The sequence below is a fragment of the Mesoplodon mirus genome, assembly GCF_964341445.2.
Source record: "Mesoplodon mirus genome assembly, chromosome: 4".
Lineage (NCBI taxonomy): Eukaryota > Metazoa > Chordata > Mammalia > Artiodactyla > Ziphiidae > Mesoplodon > Mesoplodon mirus.
In genome coordinates, this window is record NC_138979.1 from 36,142,860 (window position 1) to 36,165,007 (window position 22,148).

General features: G+C 42.0%; 2 protein-coding genes across 3 annotated transcripts in view; both read left to right on the forward strand.

Moving 5' to 3' along the window:
- Positions 1–3,317, forward strand: part of BTBD1 (BTB domain containing 1) — a 46,489-nt gene extending 43,172 nt beyond the window's left edge. Inside the window, exons 7-8 of the mRNA XM_082616843.1 lie at positions 917–1,063; positions 1,576–3,317. Of these exons, the coding sequence (XP_082472969.1) occupies positions 917–1,063; positions 1,576–1,734 (306 nt within the window). The 3' untranslated portion in view covers positions 1,735–3,317. The remainder of the gene's footprint in view (positions 1–916; positions 1,064–1,575) is intronic.
- Positions 3,318–7,081: 3,764 nt separating this feature from the next.
- Positions 7,082–13,488, forward strand: LOC309802173 (UPF0235 protein C15orf40 homolog). Of its 2 annotated transcripts, XM_082617481.1 has the most exons (5): positions 7,082–7,239; positions 8,382–8,508; positions 10,960–11,087; positions 11,667–11,718; positions 12,416–12,518. In XM_082617481.1, the coding sequence occupies exons 1-4, from the start codon at positions 7,126–7,128 to the stop codon at positions 11,679–11,681; spliced, it is 384 nt and encodes a 127-aa protein (XP_082473607.1). In that variant the 5' UTR covers positions 7,082–7,125; the 3' UTR covers positions 11,682–11,718; positions 12,416–12,518. The 2 variants fall into 2 exon arrangements, with proteins under 2 accessions (XP_082473607.1, XP_082473606.1); XM_082617480.1 differs by lacking the exon at positions 11,667–11,718 and having other exon boundaries at positions 12,416–13,488.
- Positions 13,489–22,148: the final 8,660 nt, after the last annotated feature.

The following is a 22,148-nucleotide window of genomic DNA, read 5'->3' on the forward strand; positions in this document are numbered from 1 at the left end:
ATACAGGGGGCCGACCGTACACACAGAAAAGTAGACATAAGTGGTACGTATGGCTCCCTTTTCATAAACTGTGACCACACTTCTGTAACCAGCAGCCTGATCAAGGAACAGGGTATTACAGCACCCCAGACATCCCCTTGTGATCTTTTCTGGTCACTATCCCGCCTGAGGTGGCCGCTGTCCTGATCTCTCGCTGCATGTACTGGTTCAGCCTGTTTTACTATTACCGTTTTTACCTGATGTATGCAGAAAGATGGCTTTGTGAGCCCTGGCCTCCACACATACTGTTCCCTTGCATGAAGACTTTTCTCTTATAACCTGGTAACCTGTGAGTTGAGCTTTTAAAACTCTCTTCTGTGGAGCCTCCCCCCTTCCTGACAATCAGTTTTTCCTCTCCTCCTCCACTTCATCTTATGCATGGCTCTCTACTGCAGGTGCTGTACTGAATTGTCATTGTTTACTTGTCTTCTCTAATGACTAGAAGCTCCTTGAGGGTGTCCCTCAGTGCCTGGCACAGGTTATGGAACTAAATCGAAAGGACAGAATTTTCATATTTTGAAATATCCACATAGGAAATGCTACAGGAATTTCCCAGCAAGACATAGGCTAGCAAAGGCTCATTTCCCTCAGGTGTCTAAAATCCACACAGTCTAAAACACCAGTTCCCAAGCCATGTGTCTTTTTTAGAAGCTCCTTTCTCCTGCAGCCAAGGCCCAGTTATCTGACATCCTCCCCATCCTTAACTGCAGTGAATGCATTTTCTCACAGCGTGTTTAAAGCCATCTTTGGTGGTTAGAGACAGTAGAGAAAAATTATAGCAGAGAGATGTAGTCGTCTATTCTGCTGTGCCTAAGGGCTTCATACTCTCTTCTACGAAACTTTGTTTTAACTTTAATTTCTCTTTTAAAAATTACAGATCATTGAATATGAAAAAAAACAAACCCTGGGACAAAATGATACTGGATTTAGTTGTGATGGGACTGCTAACACATTCAGGGTCATGTTCAAAGAACCCATAGAGATCCTACCCAACGTGTGCTACACAGCATGCGCAACACTCAAAGTAAGAGTCTTCCTGAATGTCCCAGGTGGTGAGCTGGCGGGGCCCATGGTTTCCTCTTGCATGTTATAGAGAGCGTGTTTCAGTAGAAGCTGAGAGTCACTAACAGTACAGCCTTGTCGGAAGCAGGGAAGGTAAGAAGGTGGGAGCTAAAATATTCCACTGCTTTGAGAAGAGCAGTGCCTCTCAGCAGAGCTCTGCTCTGAAAGAAATAGTTCTTCATAAGAAATAGCCCTTTGTTTGAGTAGGAGATTGTAAGTTTGACAGAAGATAAAATAAAACAATTATTTCCTTAAAACCATTTCACTGTCCTCTAATAGCTGAGCTCTACATTCAGTATTTTTAGTCATTAATTAGCTTGTAGCAAAAACTACATTTTTCCTTAAATGATTTGCATAAATTTTTATACAAGAGCTATAATGAAATACAGTAGATCGGTAACATAATTAAAATACCACATTAAATTGAGTGCTTATTAAATGAAAATTACTAATGAACCTTTTGTTCTCATTTAGGGTCCAGATTCCCACTATGGCACAAAAGGACTGAAGAAAGTAGTGCATGAAACACCTACTGCTAGCAAGACTGTTTTTTTCTTTTTTAGTTCCCCTGGCAATAATAATGGCACTTCAATAGAAGATGGACAAATACCAGAAATAATATTTTATACATAATTCAGCATTATAATACATTCTGGCTAAATAGCACCATACAGTCTAGTCTCAAAGGCATAAAAAACTGGCCACAGAAAAGAGTTTGCGTGTTATGAATATTTATAACTAAGATAAGAGACATTTTAGTTTCTTAGAAAAGATAGATAAGTGTTGACTTAAATCTCTGCATGATTTAAAGGGAGATTTTCCATTTTCTTATAACGTTAGGGGAAAAAAGAACCGGTTTAATTGTTTTAAAAAAACCACAGCTATTTCAGCTTTATCTTGCATAATTTCATAGATTAGCTGACTCATGATCTTTCAGCAGTTTTATAACTGAAAGATTCTTGTTTTATATAGCTGGTTTGTTTTTTTTCCTGTTTTAACTGTTTTGAAGGTTACATAAGATGAGGTGGGTCAGTATTCCTACAGAATTCCTATTAACTCAAATAACTAATTTCAGAAAATGAAGAAAACTGACCTCATCTTTGGAGTTTCTAACTATCTGGTGGTTAGCATTTGCAGTATTGCTAGAAATAGGCTTAACAAATGCCAAAGAAAATCTTCAGTGCATTTACAGAAAAGGATATTTTATAATAGTATAATATGTTCCATAGTACAGTTTTAAACGATAAATGAAATTTGTACGAATTCACAATGTGATATAAACAAAGGATCTAAAGGTGTACTCCGAGACTGGCTTCTTTATCACTAAGCTGCACCACTGTACATGTCTCTCTCTGGGGGGATGCGGTTGAGAATTCCCAAGATTGAGATGATGGCGGTGGTGCTGATGGTGGCTGAGTAAACAGATATCAGTTCAGCTCTGTGGCGATAACCTTACACAGCAAGAACTGGAATGAAATACTAACATCTCTAACAGCTGCTTTGAAACTTTAAAGATATCCAACAGAATCACTCCTGAAAAGTATACTTTCTGTCACCTACACAGTTCTATCCAAGAAATAAAATGTTTAACATTCATGACCTCACGGTCACAGGTACAGCTGCCTAAGGAGGGGATAGGAAGTATATTGGCAGAATGACATTTATACAGTTTTATAAAGCAAAATTTTTATGTAAAATTTTTTCTTTCCCTTCAAAATGATTATCTCATTAAAAATATACGTGTGACTGGGCTTCCCTGGTGGCGCAGTGGTTGAGAGTCCGCCTGCCAATGCAGGAGACACGGGTTCGTGCCCCGGTCCGGGAAGATCCCACATGCCGCGGAGCGGCTGGGCCTGTGAGCCATGGCCGCTGAGCCTGCGCGTCTGGAGTCTGTGCAGCGGGAGAGGCGACAACAGTGAGAGGCCCGTGTACCGTAAATATATATATATATATATATGTATGTGTGTGTGATTAAGCTATATCAAATAGTTGTGGAAGATGTGTAGAAATCACAATTTTAAGTTTCAACTTTAAAAAAATTTTCTAAATGGTAATTAGGATCTAAAGTAGTATTTGATATTTTCAATAAGGTAGTGAGGTGTGGTGGTGGCAGAGGTCTCATGTAACTGCAGGTAGTCATACAAGGGACAAGAACCGTTTACTGACATGGGACATACCCTGGAATTTTTTAAAAATAAATATCTATTGTACTTTTATTTATTTTTTTGTCACTTGTCTTTTCTAAAAGTTGAGTGTAAGACACCATTTTGGAACAAAGCTTCTAATTAATTGAGGTTGAACCTTACTTTTAACTTACGGAAGTAATGCAACCCACAGTAAGAATGCCTTACTGTTGCCTTAAAGCAACTATAGCAGCAACAACTGTTGCCGCCTGCCGCTTCATCGGTTGTTTTCAGTCTCAGGTTTTTCTCCCCTGTTCTACTCTCAGTAGGTGAGAGAAAGGAAACTGTTCTTGTTACTTACTCTGATACAGTGTAAGGACCATCTCGCCATCGTTTAGTATTAATAGAGCTACCTGAGTGACTCCTGGGTACCAGGCTCTGCACTGAGTACTTTACACACGTTCTCACTTGCTTCTCACAACATCAGTAAGTACTGTTATATCAGGAAGTACTATTATAATACCCATTTCACAGGCCAAGAAATTCATGTTTTAAAAGGTCAGTAAGTGGTGGGAGGCAGAATTTAAACCCAGATGTATCTCCCAAGCTACAAAATGGGAAAATATTATTTTGCTGGGTCCCCAAATGCCACCGTTCTCAAACTTTATAATGAGACCCAAAAACATACTTGGCTAATCTGTATTTACTGTAGAATATAAGCAATTTCTATTTTTTAAAAGAGTGATTACTCCAGTATCTACCCAACAAATTGTAATTATTTGTTTGCATTATCAAAGTGTTCTTTCTTTAAGGCCCACATAAGTAGTACTTTTAATTGGCAAGAAAAAAAATTTACCGGGAAACAGACAACCTTATAGGACATTAGAGAGAGCCAGGTCTTCAAATGCAGTATGTTAAATGCAATACGTTTTAGACAAAACATTGTTCCCTTTCAAGTCCTGTCTCCTTTTTGCTTCCCTGTTCTAGTTATCCAGATTCAAAACCTGAAAATTGTCCCTTGAATTAGACAATGCATCATTCATAAGAGAGGACGGTGCTATAGTAATCCCAGCCCCAAGAGCTACACGGCTCATTTAGTCTTTTGCACACTCAAAAAATCCATCTTCTCCATTGGCAAAGGCTAAGATAAGATTGAGTTTTTAAATTGAACTTTACTAAAACCTGAAAGAAATGTAAAAGAAAATAGGAACCAGTATAAACATTTATAATGGGTTTTCTGCCATTTGGATCATAGCCCTTATTTTTATTTTATTTTTTTTTAACCATTGGGCAGTATTTTTTCCAACTCTTTCCAGAGGCAAAGATTCAGGGCAGAAGCAACAACAGATGTACAGTTTGGGTGGCAAATGGAGCTGATGGCTTTTCCCCTCCCCCTTCTCCACCCCCCACTCCTGAGTGACCTTTGGGAAAGTCTGAATGGTCCTTGCAGGGCACCTCTTCCCTCTCTCTGCCTTCGCTCATCTAGTCAACTGCCAGATAACAATAATCCACAATTGCAAGTGCCCCTTTTATTTCCATCTAAGTTGTCAAAGCTTTAACTGAGGCTGTCATGACTTCACCCCAAACTATATAATGGTGATTCAGCTTTTGTGCCCCAATTCTTAACTGATCTCAAAGAAAATATGGCTTTGGTTTAACACCTGGTTCACTTTCTTCTATCAAAGCCTTCACAGAGTGGCCTCAGTATCCAAGTGGGTGGACAACCCAGCCAAACCTAGCTTTCCATTTTCTTCCTAACCTCCAGTAACCTTCACCATTTCATGTCAATCACTCCTGCTCATGACCACACCATGTACCTTGTCATATGGACTCGCACTACTTCTGAAATGGTAAATTCAGACATTACACTCTGACCACAACCTTCGATGCCTCTTCAGCTCTCACACATACTCCCATACATGTGTCCTTGAACCTCAAGACTGCCATTCCCTTGACCTCTCCGTCCTTTCTGTCAACCCTCTTCCTTCCCTACCCTAGTAGACTCCACCTTCGATCTTTTGGTTTTTTTCCTTCTCCACTTTTGATCTTTGATCACCATTAACCATTTCAGTAACCCTCAACCCCCTCATTCCCACCTGGATGAAACCAGTTGTCTGCCTTATCTTCAACTTCCTGGCTGCTGGGTCCAGGCATTTAAAAATGATATAACTGTACAAGACTGGGGTCATGATGATTTCATGGTCTCCAAGTTCAGCTAGACCATCAGTGTTGCAGAGTGAGAGTTTCAACAGTTAGCTCTTTGACATTCTCCAGAGTATTTAAATCTGTTCCACTCTCTTCACATCTTCAACACCTCCTCTCCTTCAGCTAATGAAAGAACTCCAGCTCCTCGCATCAAACCTATACACACAGCTACATGTGCACCTAAACTTTTCCTTCTCTTGTGAAGGAAGGGGTGTCTGAGTAAGGCTTCTTGTAGACAGGTCAGTCTCCACCTGTGCTCAGAACCCCCCCCCCACTTCCCTCTGTTGTAACGTCTCCTCTCTTGGCTTATTCCTATGACTATTCAAATGTGGTTAATTCTCATCCAGTTTAAAAAAGAAAAAACATCTTAACATCATGTGCGCCTCCAATACCAGTTACTCCTTCACAGTGAAATCGAATTATTTTCTACACGCATTATCTCATCTTCTGCACTGAAATTGCTAGCACCTAGGTCACTAACACCGCTCATTTCTGTTTTACATGCCTTCTCTGTGGCACTACTCCCTGTTGACTACTCCCTCTTGAAGTACCCTTTCTTGGCTGCTACGTACTCCTACATCTGGCCAATGTCATTTGGTGCCTTCTCTTCTTTACATTTTCTTAGGGTTCTGTCCTGGGCCCTCATGCTCTGCACTCTCTTGAGTCTTTATCTCATCTACGTGCATTGCTTCAATTACCATCTATTTTCAGAGGGCTCCAGAATCCATCATCAGTCCAGATCTCTCAAGCTTCAGTTACAGACATTCAGTTATCCCCTTAATATTTCTACTTAGTGTCCCACAGCTATCTCAAACTCATTATGTCCCGGACCGAACAACTCACCTCAGACTCCCAAACCTGCTCCTCGGGCCCCAAATCTGGGCATCTTCCCTGACTCTTCACTCTCATTCCCACAGCCAGTCATTCCCCAAGCTCCGGTCATTCTAGTTCTTGAGTATCCTTGAAATGATCAGCTCTCAGTTCTCCATTCCCACTGCTACTACTCTGGTTCAGGCCACCATCTTCCATTTAAGAGGGAGATCTCCCTACCTCTATTCCTCTATTGGCCACATTGCAGCCAGTGATCTTTCTAATCACAACAAATGTGACTCTACCAATCCTTTGCTTCAAACCCTTCAATGACTCTGATCTTGCCTCCGCCTTCTTCAGTTTCATCTTTTGCCACTTCGCACATCAGAATATATTTCCTCTCCTTTTACATTGTGGCATCCTCAGCGCCTGGCACAAGGTACTCCATCAGTACACGGAAGGTACCCAACGGCTAAAGCAGCAGGATACTCTACATCCACTTAAGGACCATAGGAAGCAGCGTGGGGCTCTGCACCTGCTAGCTGGCTGCAGCAGCTAGAAGACACCTGGCCCTGTGCGCTCTTTGCCGCTCACTCCAATCCTTTCTTCCCATGAGGAAACAAGACCAGAGGGGGTTGAGGGGTGGTCACGACTCGACCAGAGCCCAGCTCCCCATCTCTCAGTCTCCTGAGCCGCTTTTCTAGGTGGCGAGGGTCCCGCGCAGGTCCTGGAAGAACGAGGGGTCTTGTTCCCGCCAGCCGGAAGGTGTCGCCCTCGTGCCAGAGCAGAGACGCAGGCCAGAGAAGCCGCTCCCGCCCGCTGCGTGCGTAGGTGCAGAGGGCTCTTCCGGCATCGGGCCGCCTTCCCTTCCGCCTCCTTGGCGTGGATGCTGCGGCTCGGCTGCGGGCTGAGGCAGCTGGTGACAGGACCTGGTGCTCGGGCTGCTGCCTGGCTCCCTGTGGGCACCGAGATGCCTAAGAAAGCTGGTGCAGTGAACAAGGCCAGTGGCAAGTCCCTTGTCAGTGGGAGGGTGGGCCGCAGGAATGCTGCTTGAGGAGCGCCGTAGAGAAGTGGGACCCGCGGGTGGGTAGAAGCTCCGCCAACTGCTTGTTGTTTCTGAGTTCCGGGCCTCCCGCTCCCCGTCTTTCTCGGCTGCGCCGCCGCCCACCGGGGAAGTCGGAGGGCCCGGGCCGGCGGCGCGCGAGGCTGTCCCTGAGCAGTGGCTGCCGACCCCGCCGGCCTCGCTCCCACACTCCCAGGCTCGCGCTTCGTGTTCCGGCAGCGCCGTGCGGCCTGTGCTTCCCTGGGAGGCTCTAGTTAGCGTTCTGTCTCCTTCCCTTGGCTGGTCTTCGCCCCCCTCCGTCAAGAACGCACCACTCCCACACTTCCTTTCCATCGTCTCTGCAGGGCTGACTCCAATCGGTTCCTAAGACCCGGCTCTAAGACTGCCTCCTGCCGGGAGCTTCCCCAGTGTCCTGAGGCGGGACTGCCTTCCCCTTTGCGCCGTGATGCCCCGTGCGTGTGTGGTCGGCGCTCCTAGCACAGTGTATTAGAGTGATTATTTGTTCTTTTTCTCGCTGCAGTCCGAGCTCCTTGAGCTCTATGTGTCCTTATTCATCTTTACATCTCCTTTGCCTACATAACTGCCTTGGTGCGCAGTTCATGTTTGTTCAATGGAAAGTTCCTAGTACAGCTTCTGGCACACAATAGTCCTTTAAATACCACTGTTGTTCCTTCCTCCTCCCCTTCCCCCCAGAACACACGGATATACACCCTCCAACCATAGTTGTTCAGAAACCTTTGATAACTTGTGCTGCTTGAGATACAAAGGTGAATAATGAATAACCGCTGCTCCCTGAGGAATGGGAAATACAAAGCCGACAGTAGGAACCAGTTCTAAGTCAGGTCTTCCAAGGCAGGAAAAAAGCACTTTGTGGGGTTGATGGGAAGGCTTCATGGGAGAATTGATTTGACCTATGAAGGCTGATGGAAGACCATTCTGGGTGGCCAGAACTCCCTGGACGTGACCCATTAGCCTAGTTTGTCTTGGTTAAGGGTGAAAAGGAATCATGGAAAGATCAAATGTGTGGGAAAGTATTTTGTAACCGTAAAGTTGTAGTGTGATTGTTGTTGTCATTTTAGGGTAAAAGCCAGAGCAAGGAAGCAGAGAGACCAGTTCCTCCCTCAGGTCCTGTGGCAGTTGATCCCAAAGGTTGTGTCACCGTAGCCATCCATGCCAAACCTGGTTCCAAACAAAATGCTGTGACAGGTATACCTGGCCACTGGGGTGGGAATCTTGTATGAACCACTTGTCTCCTCTCTATCCTCCCTTTGCCTTGGCTTGCTGGAAGTTCATCCTGTGTGGTCAAGTATATTTTTCACACCTGCAGTTAGAGGCTTCTCCATTTTTAAATTCTGGATTCTAATGTAAAGGTGTTATCTAGTGTTTAAAAGCAAATATACCATATATATATATATTTTTTTAAACCCACATTTATTTATTTATTTTTGGCTATGTTGGTTCTTCACTTCTGTGCGAGGGCTTTCTCTAGTTGTGGCAAGCGGGGGGTCACTCTTCATCGCGGTGCGCGGGCCTCTCACTATCGAGGCCTCTTTTGTTGCTGGAGCACAGGCTCCAGATGCGCAGGCTCAGTAGCTGTGGCTCACGGGCCCAGTTGTTCCGCGGCATGTGGGATCTTCCCAGACCAGGGCTCGAACCCGTGTCCCCTGCATTAGCAGGCAGATTCTCAACCACTGCGCCACCAGGGAAGCCCGCAAATATACCATATTTAAAGCATACCAAGTTAGATAAAAAAAACATTGTGTATTGTCCTTTTTAATATGGTATTTTATGAACCAGGATTTACTGTGGTGATCAATTCAAAATACAAACTGCAAATCGTTATGTTGTACACCTGTTATTTGTCAATTATACCTCAAAATTTAAAAAGGTATTTTAGAAAGAACATATATAGAAACGTGTAGCCTAGATGATTCTTAGTTTGTCCTATTCCAAAAGTGGAAACATTGGCCAGAGAAAGAAAGATGTTTTGGTTGATTTTTTTAATGACCATTGGTCCAAGGAGGGAGAGAAAACCTCAGATCTGAGAACCTGATCATCAACACCTGTGTGAACTTATTTCCAATCAAAACTCTACAAGATATTCCTGGGCCCAGTTCTTTCATCTGTCAAATGAGATAGTTAGAAGCTTTTAAGCTATTCCCTGGAGTCCAAAAGGTGCCTCAGGAATCTGCGGTGGGCAAGGGGGAGGTTGGCAGACAGGACTCCTGAGTAGCTGTTTACATTTGTTTTAAATGCTGGGGCTTCAGGGGAGATTGGGTGGGGTGGGGAGACTTCTGATTGGGAAAAAAGTTTGATCTGAGTTATCCTGACGGTCTTTTTCACCCACTAAAGCTAAAGCTCTGTATTCCAATGTTTAAAATATTTTGAAAACAAGACCTCAGAATTGGGGTGCTAGGCCTGGTTTGTGTTGATGGCCATGTTAGCTTGGCTCTTTGTTGGCTGTACCCTCCTTGGCCAGCATTTTCTAAGTAGTCACTGTGGACACTGCTGTTTGAATACCATGTTTCATCAGATCTAACTGGCCATCATCTATAAGGTGCAGTACTTTATGTACCAGTAAGACAAAATCCACATCAACTAAACACTTTTCCATTTATTATATCAGGATTTCAAAGATATTAAAATATGAAAAACTGTGCATCATAGAATCAGTGACAGGATAGGAGGAGGGTTGTTCTCCCATTTCATTCCTGTGGATTCTGTAGCCGTGTTTACACAGGCAAGATGTAAGCATGTGGAAATGCCCAAGTAACCCCAGATGCAGGACCAGCTCAAGCTCATTTGCAAACTGCTTTGAGTGTATACTTCTCTCTCAGAAATAACAGTGGAGGATTGCAGGCAGGTTGCTCTTTATAAAGGCTGTATTGATGAGGGAGTCTGGACCACTCTTCAAAAAGCAGTGTTCATTGTCCCTGGATTTCAAAGCATGAATTCAAATTTGTGAATCACGATGCCACTTTCTAGCCATGTGACCTTGGACACATTACTTCTCAGTTCCAATTTCCTCGTTTGTAAAATGGAGATAATAAAGGTATTAATATCTTCATAAAATTATAGGAATAAACAAGTTAATATCTGTAAAGCCCTTAAAACATGTTTGTGTGCCCTTAAAATTAGTGTATGTAAGCGCTGTGTAGATGCTAACTAAATACTACATTTTAAAAACATCAAAGAGACATTTCACATAAGAGGGGAATCTAATCTGGTGCTCCCATTTTCCTGATGAGGAGACCCCAAACAAGCCTCTACAGTTTCGTGAGCTGTCTGGTTCATCCACTTCCTCGGTGACATCGCGGGGCTAAAGCCCAGCTCCGCTGACTCCCCTGCCTGGGCTCTTCCTGTTAGACCAAGTGCAGTTTCCAGCTCCTAAATCCAGGTTATTGCCTAGGACTCTGTAGGCCCATTTTGGTCAGCAGGGTGGGGTGGGGTAAATATCAATTTTCTTCTCTGGATTTCTGTAATGGTAGAGGCCTGTTTATGTTTATGTTCCCTTCACTGTGATTAACCATTGTTCATTCAGCAGTTATTAATTGAAAACCTATAACATGCCAGACAAATGCAAACACTTTTACAAAATATGCTCACTGCGTGAAAACAAACTCCATGAGTATCAAGCCCGCACTGTTTTCATTCCAGATGTGACAGCCGAGGCTGTGAGTGTAGCTATTGCAGCACCTCCGACAGAAGGAGAGGCTAACGCTGAGCTTTGCTGGTATCTTTCCAAAGTCTTAGAGCTCAGGAAGAGTGATGTGGTTTTGGATAAGGTAAGTCTCTCTCTCTCTCAACATCTTGGAGTACATCAGTCACTACTTTTAAAATACCAGTTTTTTTCTTTTCCAAATAATTGAAAAACCAGTTGTTTTTAATGCTCATAATCCTTTAATCACTAAAATCTGTGAATTCTTCCTAATCTCCTTCACTCCTAATGCCTCACTCCTTCAGACTGTGCACACGCTATTCCTTAATTGCCATCATTTCCAGCATTTTCTCCTAAGTTCATTCCTATACCTGCTGTCAGATTAATCTTGTCTTTTCCCTCAAGTCATCACCATACTAGAAAAATCTAAAATGGTTCCTGTTATCATCTCCATTAGTGAGTTCATCAAGCACACCTGGTCCCCCGTGTTGTCCTTGCTCACCAGGAGAAGCTTATTAGGAAGAGAGACGACTCATGTGAAGTCATTAATACCATGGGTTTGCACTAGGGGTGGATATCAGTATCACCTGGAAATGATTTCTAGAACACAGGTTCCTGGGCATCACCCCAGACTTAACTGAAATAGAATCTGCAGGAGTAAGACCCACTCGTGTTTATATTTCTTAAAGCTCTACTTGTTTTTCAGTGCTATACTCTGTAGCTCCTACCCAGGATCCAGCGGGCACTCGGAGTCATTGGTTAGTAGGCTGTACCTAAACGTCCATCTGATCAGGCCACTCCCTCACCGTCGCCCCTGTGGCAGGTCGTTTTGCATTTTCTCCAGCACACGTGCTCTGGCATTTGCCTGAGACTCCCCACTCTTCCACCTGTGCAGCTTCTACCCATTTAGATAAATACCTGCTCAAAATTTACCTTCTTTAAAGGGTGTTTACCTTTTTATAGTTGTCTTAAGCAGTTGTGGAATCATAGCACTTGGATATGTGGTTGCTTTTTGTTCGGAATTTTCAGAAATGTGTAACAGTATAGAGAATACCAATTTGTTTTACATTTGGAATTTTTATACAAAGTTTATATAAAATTGCAATATTTGTTTTAGTAATTTAAAAAATAACTTAAAAGTATTACTTGAAACCAGAATATTGAACATCTGGATTCCACATTCATTTCGAAAATTTAATGCCTAGCTTTTATTATTACAGAAATTGATGTATTAAGGTTAAAAACTCTGGAGAGTTGTAAAAATATTGTAGTAAGGTGGAATCTAAGAGACAGCCTTTGGTTAGACCAGAAATGGCTAGGAGAAAGTGGGCACTAAGCTGTCAAGAAAACACCAGCCCACCTGTAACAACCCCTCAGCAACTGAGGTCTGCTGTCTCTAATAGCATTAGAAAGTTTAGTGTGTTATCCTGACACCGTTTTTTCCTTTTGGTCCAGGGTGGTAAATCTCGTGAAAAAGTGGTAAAGCTTTTGGCCTCCACAACTCCGGAAGAGATCTTGGAGAAACTGAAAAAGCAAGTTGAAAAAAAATAAAGGCAAGAAATGAAAAGTACACCCTTGAGAAACTTTTTTATTGCTAATGGTGAAAAGACTGTTAAAAAGGAAAATATAAAGACACAGAATGTGGAAATACACATATATTTAATAAGAACAGGACACACAAAAAAAGTATGAAGATTAAAAATACTGTCATGTTGAATTTAGGTTCTAAAATCCCTGATCCCAAACAGCTTGGGACATGTTACTCTGATTTCATGGCGTTACAAAATAACAGAGCTGGAAAGGATATTTAAGATGACCTGATTTAGCCCCTTTCATTTTGTCATGGGGCTTCTGACATCCAGAATTTGAGTGTATTCAGGATCTCATGGTGCAAGATCGCAACTAGAACCTAGATCCCTTGGTTCCCAGTTGAATGCAGTTTATCCCAATTGTAAATTAAAATATTTCCACAGCACTACTGGGGATGGCCTTCTAATCCAGTTTACAAGTGACAGAGGAAGACCTGTCACTGCTTCATAGTGTCACTTTGTATTTTAAAATGATTATGTATTTTATTATGTAAAATGCAAAATTTTTTTTCTGTGTTTTTAAAAAATTCTGTTGACCATTTTGTTAAAAAGTAAATAATAATAATCAAGACTTGTAATTTAGGGAATTCCCTGGCAGTCCAGTGGTTAGGACTCGGCACTTTCACTGCCAGGGCCCCAGTTCAATCCCTGGTTGGGGAACTAAGATTTCCGCAAGCCATGCAAGACGTAGCCAAAAAAAAAAAAAAAAAAAAAAAGACTTGTAATTTAATGTTAATTTTCATTTTTGAGAAGTCACTGAATTTTCTTCCTCCTTGGATGGTAACTGCAGTCATCAAATCTAGTAGTTCTTATGAATCTTCTAAGATCCTCAAAAGAAGACAGAAGATCTGGAAGCTATTTTCAGTATTTGTAAAAACCTATCAGAAATCATATCTATATTGAACTTCAAAAGCTAATAATAAATGTCTTGTTTTTAAATGTTCAATCAAATTATAGTAATTTGTTAAGGTGAATAACTTAACCTGATTACCTTTGCTGATAGAAGAGCCAATCTGCAGTTGTGTACTTTGTCTAAGTACATGAGAAAAATCTATTGACAGACAAAAGTCTTTAAAAATATAAAATCCACAAAAAGGACCAATAATAAAAATTACAGACGGTAAAAGAACTGGGAGCCACTCCTCTAGTTTAGCTTACTCTGTTGAGAGGAACCAAGGACAACCAAAGTTAGGTGGCTCATCCAAGATCAGAGTAAACATTAAGGGCAGAGCATGCGTTACGCCCATCTGCCTTCTCTTCTAGGCCATTATGCCACATTGCCTCCAAACGTGCTTCTGTTTTATGTGGTCTTGGCTTCGGAACCTTTTCTGTTCTTTTTCAGCATTGTTCTGGTGTGTGCTCTACAGGCATTTTACTTGTGGTTTTTACATGAATCGTTTATTAGGATGCTTTCCTTGATAAGTAACAGAAACCTAACTCATCTGGCTCAAACAATAAAGGGATTTATTAGCTCACATACCTGGGAAGTCCAGAGGCAGGGTTTACTTAGAGGTTATTGACTCAGCAGCTCAGTGATGTCATAAAGGACCCACTTTCTTTCCTTCCCCTGACTTACTTCAGCAGTGCCACCTTCATCCTCAGGACTGTTTCCCCCATGGAGGCAAAAAGGCAGCAGTTCCAGGCTTCTTGTCCACCTGTCACCCCCTCCAGTAGAAAAAAAGGCCTCTAAGAAGAGCTGTGGTGTTTCTTTTCCAAAAGCTCTCAATCAGCTCCTTGTATCTCAGCCCAGATTAGGTCACACAAAGTTTCTAAACCAGCCCCTACTGTCAGGGAATGCCGTGTTATAACACAGGTTACCTAAACCAGTGACTAGAGAAAAGAGAAGAGTTACTCTAATTGTTTTAGACTAATCAAGGCCCATCCTAGAGCTGGGGATGGGCTCAGCCTACTTGGAAGCAAAGGAGTGAGCAGAGAGAGGTAGATACTTGAATACAAATTGGGAAAAGTTAGAGAAAGAGAAATGGATGCTGGATAGGAGTCAACAAATACCTGTCACAATCATCTATTTACTTCATTTAAAATGGCCATTATTTTAACGGACTTTTTTGCCTAATCACTTTTTTTGAGAAACAGTATCTTTTAAAAAAGAACATCCTTACTTTGTCACCAAAAAACTGTTGGCAGAGGTAGGAACTAGTTCAGCAGCTGTGTCAGGACATGTTTCCCTTTCTTCCTTAGCAAATGAGGTTGCCTTTAGCAGTCTGATGCTTTTTTTTTTTTTTTTTTGTCGGTACGCGGGCCTCTCACTGTTGTGGCCTCTCCCGTTGTGGAGCACAGGCTCCGGACGCGCAGGCTCAGCGGCCATGGCTTACGGGCCCAGCCGCTCCACAGCATGCGGGATCCTCCCAGACCGGGGCACGAACCCGCGTCCCCTGCATCGGCAGGCGGACACTCAACCACTGTGCCACCAGGGAAGCCCTGATGCTCTCTTGACCCACACAGGGCTGTTCCCCGTTAATAACGATCACGGCTAAGGCCTGGGCACCTTGAGCTGCTGTGGAAGTTTAGTTAATGCAGCTTTCTTCAGCTGGGCCCTGTTCTTCCCCCAAGGATATTAAGACAGGCCCAGTGACCTAGGACAAGGACACAAAATCCCCAACCCCTATAACAGTTGTCTAATAACGTGACTATAGCCCTGCCTACCCCCGTTAACTTAAAGTGAATACTTACACGGTCTACAAAGTGACCTGATGACTGCCTTTCTCATCCTGTGCTGTCCTTAGGGTCCAGCCTTTCAGGCAGCCCATGAACAAGGTTTGAATGATACTTTTCCAACTCTGCTGACTAGTGGCACGGTGATGCTCTAGGACTGCATCTGTAATCTACCATCCCCACCTTAATACATAATTACTCCTGCAACAATGATTGAAGAATAGTTTAATAACTTGGGTGCCTACTACTTGCCAGACACTGCTTTGCCTACACTGTATGTTGACAATTGGAGGCAGAAACAGGGAACTTGAACTCCTGATTCCTGTGAGCTATTCCTCACGTGTTTGCCAGCTAGGTATGGAGAGAGAACCAGAGCATGCAGGTGGCACCTTTGCACTGTTTAAAATTCCAAACAGCTAAAAACTCACTTGAGGAGGCAGTTCTTTTCTGGGCTGCAGGCTACCAGCATCCCCCCTCTTACAGATTCTAGGGATTTGGTTAAGTAGTTCCTTAACCGTAAAGCAGAATATAAATTTTAGAACCCATCATGGCCTCCCACTTCAGATTTTTTTAATGCATGTGACTGGAGACTAAAAATTTTTAAAGCTAGATTTTCAATTTATATCCAAGAGGTGGCACCATAATGCAGTAGCAGAAAACCACACATAGTTTAAAGAAGGGAACGGACTCTTAATTCCTTTAAGTGAGCAGGAAAATTAGGAAATCCCTTCTGTAGTGCCTACCAATGTCACAATCTCTTATCCTTCTTGTCTAGTCTTCTCAGAGACATTCCTTAGACTTAGTCCCCTCATACCTTGAGTTTAGCATGGGCCAGAGTGTGGCATTAACCAGGGCCGGCTGAGTACTCAGGAGTCTCGGGTCAATACTTTGGTGGAGCCAGCGAGGTCCTGAGTGCCTTAATTTTGCAGCTTTCATAAATCCCATTTAGTCAGTGTTTTTGAAAATGGAATTGGGCTGAAAAATTAACAAGGAATTAATTTCTAAAAGGATGCCAATTTATTAATTTGAGTGAAGAACGTACCTGCCAAATAGACTGTGTAGTGGGATCCTCAGCACCTTCTGTCCCTTTGGGAAATCTTGTCAAGAAGCCAATCATCATTTGAAGCTTGGAGAGCTTGGGGTCAGAGCCAGGGAACTTAGGGGCCAGGAGCAGGGAGCTATGACTGTCTTGAGCTCCCATTTCTGCTGCAGGGATAGACATATTTATCTTACCAGCTCCTCTCTTGGGACAACACTGAACACTGATGCTTCATGGCAGAGGAGCTCCCTTTTTCCAGGCTCCAGAAGAACACCTAACTCTGCTCATATAGGCTTTTTTCAGATAATCCTTATAATTCAACTGACACAGTTTTCAGCATTTTATAATCCTATTCTAGCTGTGTGCCACAGGGTCCATCTAGTCCCCTTATTAGAGTTTTGCAGGGGTGAATCCCCAAACTCTGCAGCACAAGGTACAGAGTCTGTGGGCATTTCTACATGCAACTCATCTCATCCATGATGTGGTTTTACTATCACAGTGTCTTTGGAATTGTTTAGAGTCTTAGGTTTCCCCAGAGATACCTGGGGGATTGGAGTGCTGTGGAGAATAAGGGAGCAAGTCAAGTCAACAGAACTCCAAGCCTTTAGTCTGCTTCTAGAACTGTGCTGCCAATACACTTGCTGCTGGCCATATGTGGCTCCTGAGCACCTGAAATGTGGCTAATCAAATTTTAAAATAAAAAAATAAAAGCATCGTAGACATAAAGGCCCTGCTGGAAACAACACAACAGAGAAGAGGCTGAATATATGACATGGAGTTTAGAGGGCAGGCTAGAGAAAGGTGAGCAAAGACAGGAAAATGACAGATAGAGAAGTCAGACAAAGGAAAACCAACACATGCATAACTGGAGAAGAGAACCAAAGAAATGGAACAGAAGAACAAAGATTTAAAGATATAATCAAGAAAATATTGGAGGACTTTCCTGGTGGTCCAGTGGTTAAGATGCCACACTTCCACTGCAGGGGGCATGGGTCCAATCCCTGGTCAGGGAAGTTCCACATGCAGCGCATTGTGGCCCCCCACCAAAAAAGAAAGAAAACATTGGAGAAATAGAAGATAAACTTACATAATGAAAGGTGCAGTGTCCTAGGTGAAATACTGACAGTGATCAACAATGAAACACAACCTAGTAAAGTTCTCCTAAAGTAAAATAGCCTGTGGCCATCTAGACAAAACGTTGAAGTCACAGGGAGAGAGGAGACACATACATGAATACTCGTATGTTGCTGATGGGAATGTAAATTGCTACAATGCTTTAGAAAATGTGGCAGCATTTATTAAAATGAAATAATACAGGTTTTTTTAACCCAACAATTCTACTTTTGAGACTACTCCACAGAAGACATAAAATAAAAGCATTCAAAAGATACATGGACAAAAGCAATATGGCATTGTTAAGTAGGGGCAAAAAAGGAAACAACCTAAGTGTCTACCTATAGGAGAATGATCATATAATCAATGGTATATCCATACTATACAATATCATGTTATTAAAATTAAGTCATTAATTTTTAATCTATAGCTAGTGACCTGGAGTGATGTCTATTATAATATGTTGTGTGAACGAAGAATAATATACACATGTGTGTGGGTTTATATATATAACCTCACTTTAGTAAGAAAGGAAAAACATGCATATACCAAATTTATATATGTATTGGTGAAAGAGACAGAAGCATTCACAACAGGCCAAAGTCACTGGTTGGATGCAGATTATTCATATTTGTCTAGTTTTACTTTTTACAGTATTATTTTGTATACACACAAAACATATAGTGAAGGAAACTTTAAAATGAGAAACACAAACACACACACACACAGGAGAAAGCTCTGGCCTTTAGCAATTACAGCAGCTTTATTTACCTGATTCAGACAAAGAGGCTGGTGATCCTTTAGGGAGTTGAAGGCACCGGCAATGGAAAAAAACCATGAGATCATCATCACATCGTCCCCTGAAGCTGTCTCAGGAGAAGTCACTGAAACCCGGAGAAAATCTAACCGGTAATTAATACGTGGGGCTCTCTGTATCCCTTAGGGACAGGAATGAAAACAACTGAATTAGCCCATCAGCACATGGAGACTGGTGAAAGAGCTGAGCTGCACTTTTTGCACGCAAGTCAGCCCAGAGGTACCCCACTCTACTTCGGGAGGCACAAACCTGACACTGAATGGGCACGGAGTATGTGCCCAGCCCAGTGATGCGTACTTTATGCAAATGCTTTCACTTAATCCTTCAAGGGGGCAGTCAAATCACATATTAGCAATTTTGATGAGGATGACTTGTCCTCGTTAACCTCCTCCCATGCCATCCTGTAAGCCTTAAAATCTGAGGGGTATTATCCACAGCTCATCCTGTTTTCCAAGTCTGACAGCACTGATAACAAGCTACTCAGATACAAACGTATCTCTGGCACATGCGGGCCTCAGCTGTGTCACACCAGCTTCAGTCACTTCCTCTTAAGCCCTGGCATATCCTAATATAGCAGCCCTACTGACTGAGACCCATGGAGCCGGCCTGGCCCTCTCTCCCCCCATCTCCACAGGTCATGGGATCTCTGCTCCCATCCCTATTTCTCCCCAAAGCTGGTCCCAGTAGAGGTCAGTCAGACCTCTAGAAAGGAGGAAACATTTGCTCTCAAGGCTACTTTAGAGTCCAACAGTACAATCTACTACTTGAATCTAGTTGTTGTTTTGGCTCCAAAATAATTTGATGTAGCAGGACCCAGGAAAATATCCATTTAGATATAACAGAATGTCACATCTGAATATATCTGAATTCTTAAGTATTAATCTAAAAATTAACATCATTAATTTCTACAAATGTCAAGAATATTTACTACTGTTGGTCTTAATTCATTCTAAATTAAAAACTAGAGAATTTTAAAAGCATACCTAAGCTTATAAATAGAGGAAACATTCTCTGAGTGACCTATATAATTAGGTTTTTCACACAGAATTAGCCAAAGCCTAATGTATTTCAAAGTTCCCATTTATATACATATATATATCAAATATGCTTCTTTGGTTAAAACACAAGACATTGAAAGACAAAGCCCAAACAAGCTTTTCAGTGAATAGTTTTATATATAATACCTCAATTTGTCTAACATTACCAGAGTAAACGCTTTCACAAGTAACATTTCCAGCTAATTGAAGTTATCCAACAAGCCACCTCCAACAAGCTGGGAATATTTATGTCCTACATTTCTTAACAAGAATAAAAATTCCCAGGCTTCCCTGGTGGCGCAGTGGTTAGGAATCCGCCTGCCAATGCAGGGAACACAGGTTCAAGCCCGGGTCTGGGAATATCCCACGTGCCGCAGAACAACTAAGCCCGTGCGCCACAACTACTGAGCCTGCGCTCTAGAAACTGCAAGCCACAAATACTGAGCCTGCACACCACAACGACTGAAGCCCGCGCGCCTAGAGTCCGCGCTCTGCAACAAGATAAGCCACTGCAACGAGAAGCCCACGCACCACAAGGAAGAGTAGCCTCCACTCACCACAACTAGGGAAAGCCCGTGCACAGCAATGAAGACCCAACGCAGCCAAAAAAATAAATAAAATAAATTTAAAAAAAAGAATTATAGCCTTTAAAAAAAAAGAATAAAAATTCCCTTTCACTATAAACAATAGTGCTAATTAAAAGAAGTCAAAGGCACAGAGCATAGATTTCCATACACAGCCAAATCTCTGTTTAGGTTGAGTGAATCAAACAGAATACAAAGTCTAGGAAAATTTTTAAGGTGTTAGAAACCTGTGAAACAGGAATCTAGAAAAATGGTACAGATGAACCGGTTTGCAAGGCAGAAATAGAGACACAGATGTAGAGAACAAACGTATGGACACCAAGGGGGGAAATCAGGGCGGGGCGGGGGGGAATGAATTGGGGAGGTTGGGATCGACATATATACACTAATATGTATAAAACACAAAACTAAGAAGAACCTGCTGTATAATTACATCCTTGTCTGTTGAGCATTATGTTATAAGGAATGCAGCTTTGGAAACCAAAACCATGCTGGAGATCTCACTGGCTGTCTTTTTCCTATATGGTTTCAAGAACCTAAAAACTATTCTTAGAGCAGTGACACAAGGTTACTACACTCTGGATAACCTCAAATCCTTCTAGCACTCAAGGAAAAAAAAAACAACAGTTCTCTATCTAAGTCTCTAGCATCTGTCTCAAATGGATATTAATTTGATGTGTTCCATAATGAACATTCGACATTCTCAAGTCAGTGCCAATTTCCAAACAGCAAATGCCAGTAATTCTGGCTCAACTTTTATATAAACTTTCTTTCTTCCATATTTGTTTTTTTCTTTTTGGGGGGGGGGGGCACACCACAGGATCTTAGCCTCCCAGTCAGGGATTGAACCCAGGCCATAGCAGTGAAAATGCCGAGTCCTAATCACTTGGAACGCCAGGGAATTCCCCTCTTTCTTCCATAGTTGAAGTGTTTGTTATTTTCTGAAGGATATAATGTCTTATTCTTTTGCTAATTCATATAATAATTCACATAAGAAAACAATCGCAAATCTTTAATTCTCAAGCTGCCTACCTCATTTTCTATCAGTTATTCTACATACTTTATATCAACACTATGCTTTACAATTTATCAAATCCTTCCCTCCCATTGATTAAACAAATGTTTATGCAGCACCAATTATGTACCACTGGGGTTTTAATGGTCACGAGCTTTAGTTTCTATTCTCAAGCTCTCGTATGTTTGGTCACTTATTTTTATGATAACCCTGAGAGTGACAAGGGAAGGAGTTGCCCCCATTTTTGCAGGTGAGCAAATAAGCTCAAAGTTTAAGTGATTTTCTCAAGGTCAGATATCTTGGAGCCAGGATTCCTTATGCTCAATCTATATGCTATTACAAGAGACTACCTATTTGAGATTAATTCCATTTGACACTTCTAATTCTTTCTTCTCCACTTTTAAATGATCCTTAAGTTGGTTTGATGTTCTTTTCTGTCTCTCCCACACGAAGCAGAAACCATGCCTTTATTTCTTCCTGGTTTTAAGCACACAGGGAGCAGTCTGATAATGACTGTTGCTTAAAAAAAAGAAAAACCACCACCACAGAGATTACTCATGCAGAATGCAGAAATAACTCATGTTAAAAGGAGGACTCTTCTCATATTTTCAAGTAGAGTTGATACTCAGACCATATGTACCCTACTGTTACAGTGTTAAAATATTTAAATACTGTTAGAAAATACTCTTCTTCTGAGCTTCCTGAGAGGCATCCCTCACTCCAACCCTGTCCCTTGGATCCAGATATCTCTCTAATTAGTGTCAACAGCTGGCACAGCAGAGGACCTCCAGGATCCTGCTCTGAAGTTGTGGTCAGCTATTGTCCCAACTCGTCAGTGGCTGTGCTTTATCAGTTGACAGATATTTTTAATAACCCATCTGCTTTCAGAGAAGATCTTGGGGTATAGTCAAGCCATTCTTAACTCTCTGGGCTAAATATTCTGTAGTATCAAGACCTATCTTAATGTACCAGCACTGGCTTGTTGCCTATTGATGTAATTACAAGGGTACATGGAAAACCATTATCTTATTGTTAACATTTTATTTACATCTGAGTGTGAGTACTTGGTTTATCAAATCCTTTCTAATAAAATAGTTACCTGAAAGAATGGCTCTTCAGGAAGTGGGGGTGGAGGGGAGAGTTGGATCCAGAGCATGTAGAAGTAGTACCTGGAGATGTCAACCTCAAGGGCCTAGAGTGGAGTGCTAAGAGAGAAGGCAGCAGAAGGCAGATTCAGGATGTTGCCTTTTAATGCCTTTGACCTATGATGAAACTTGTACTCTTTCTTAATATTATTCTTACACTAAATAAACCTTTTTCA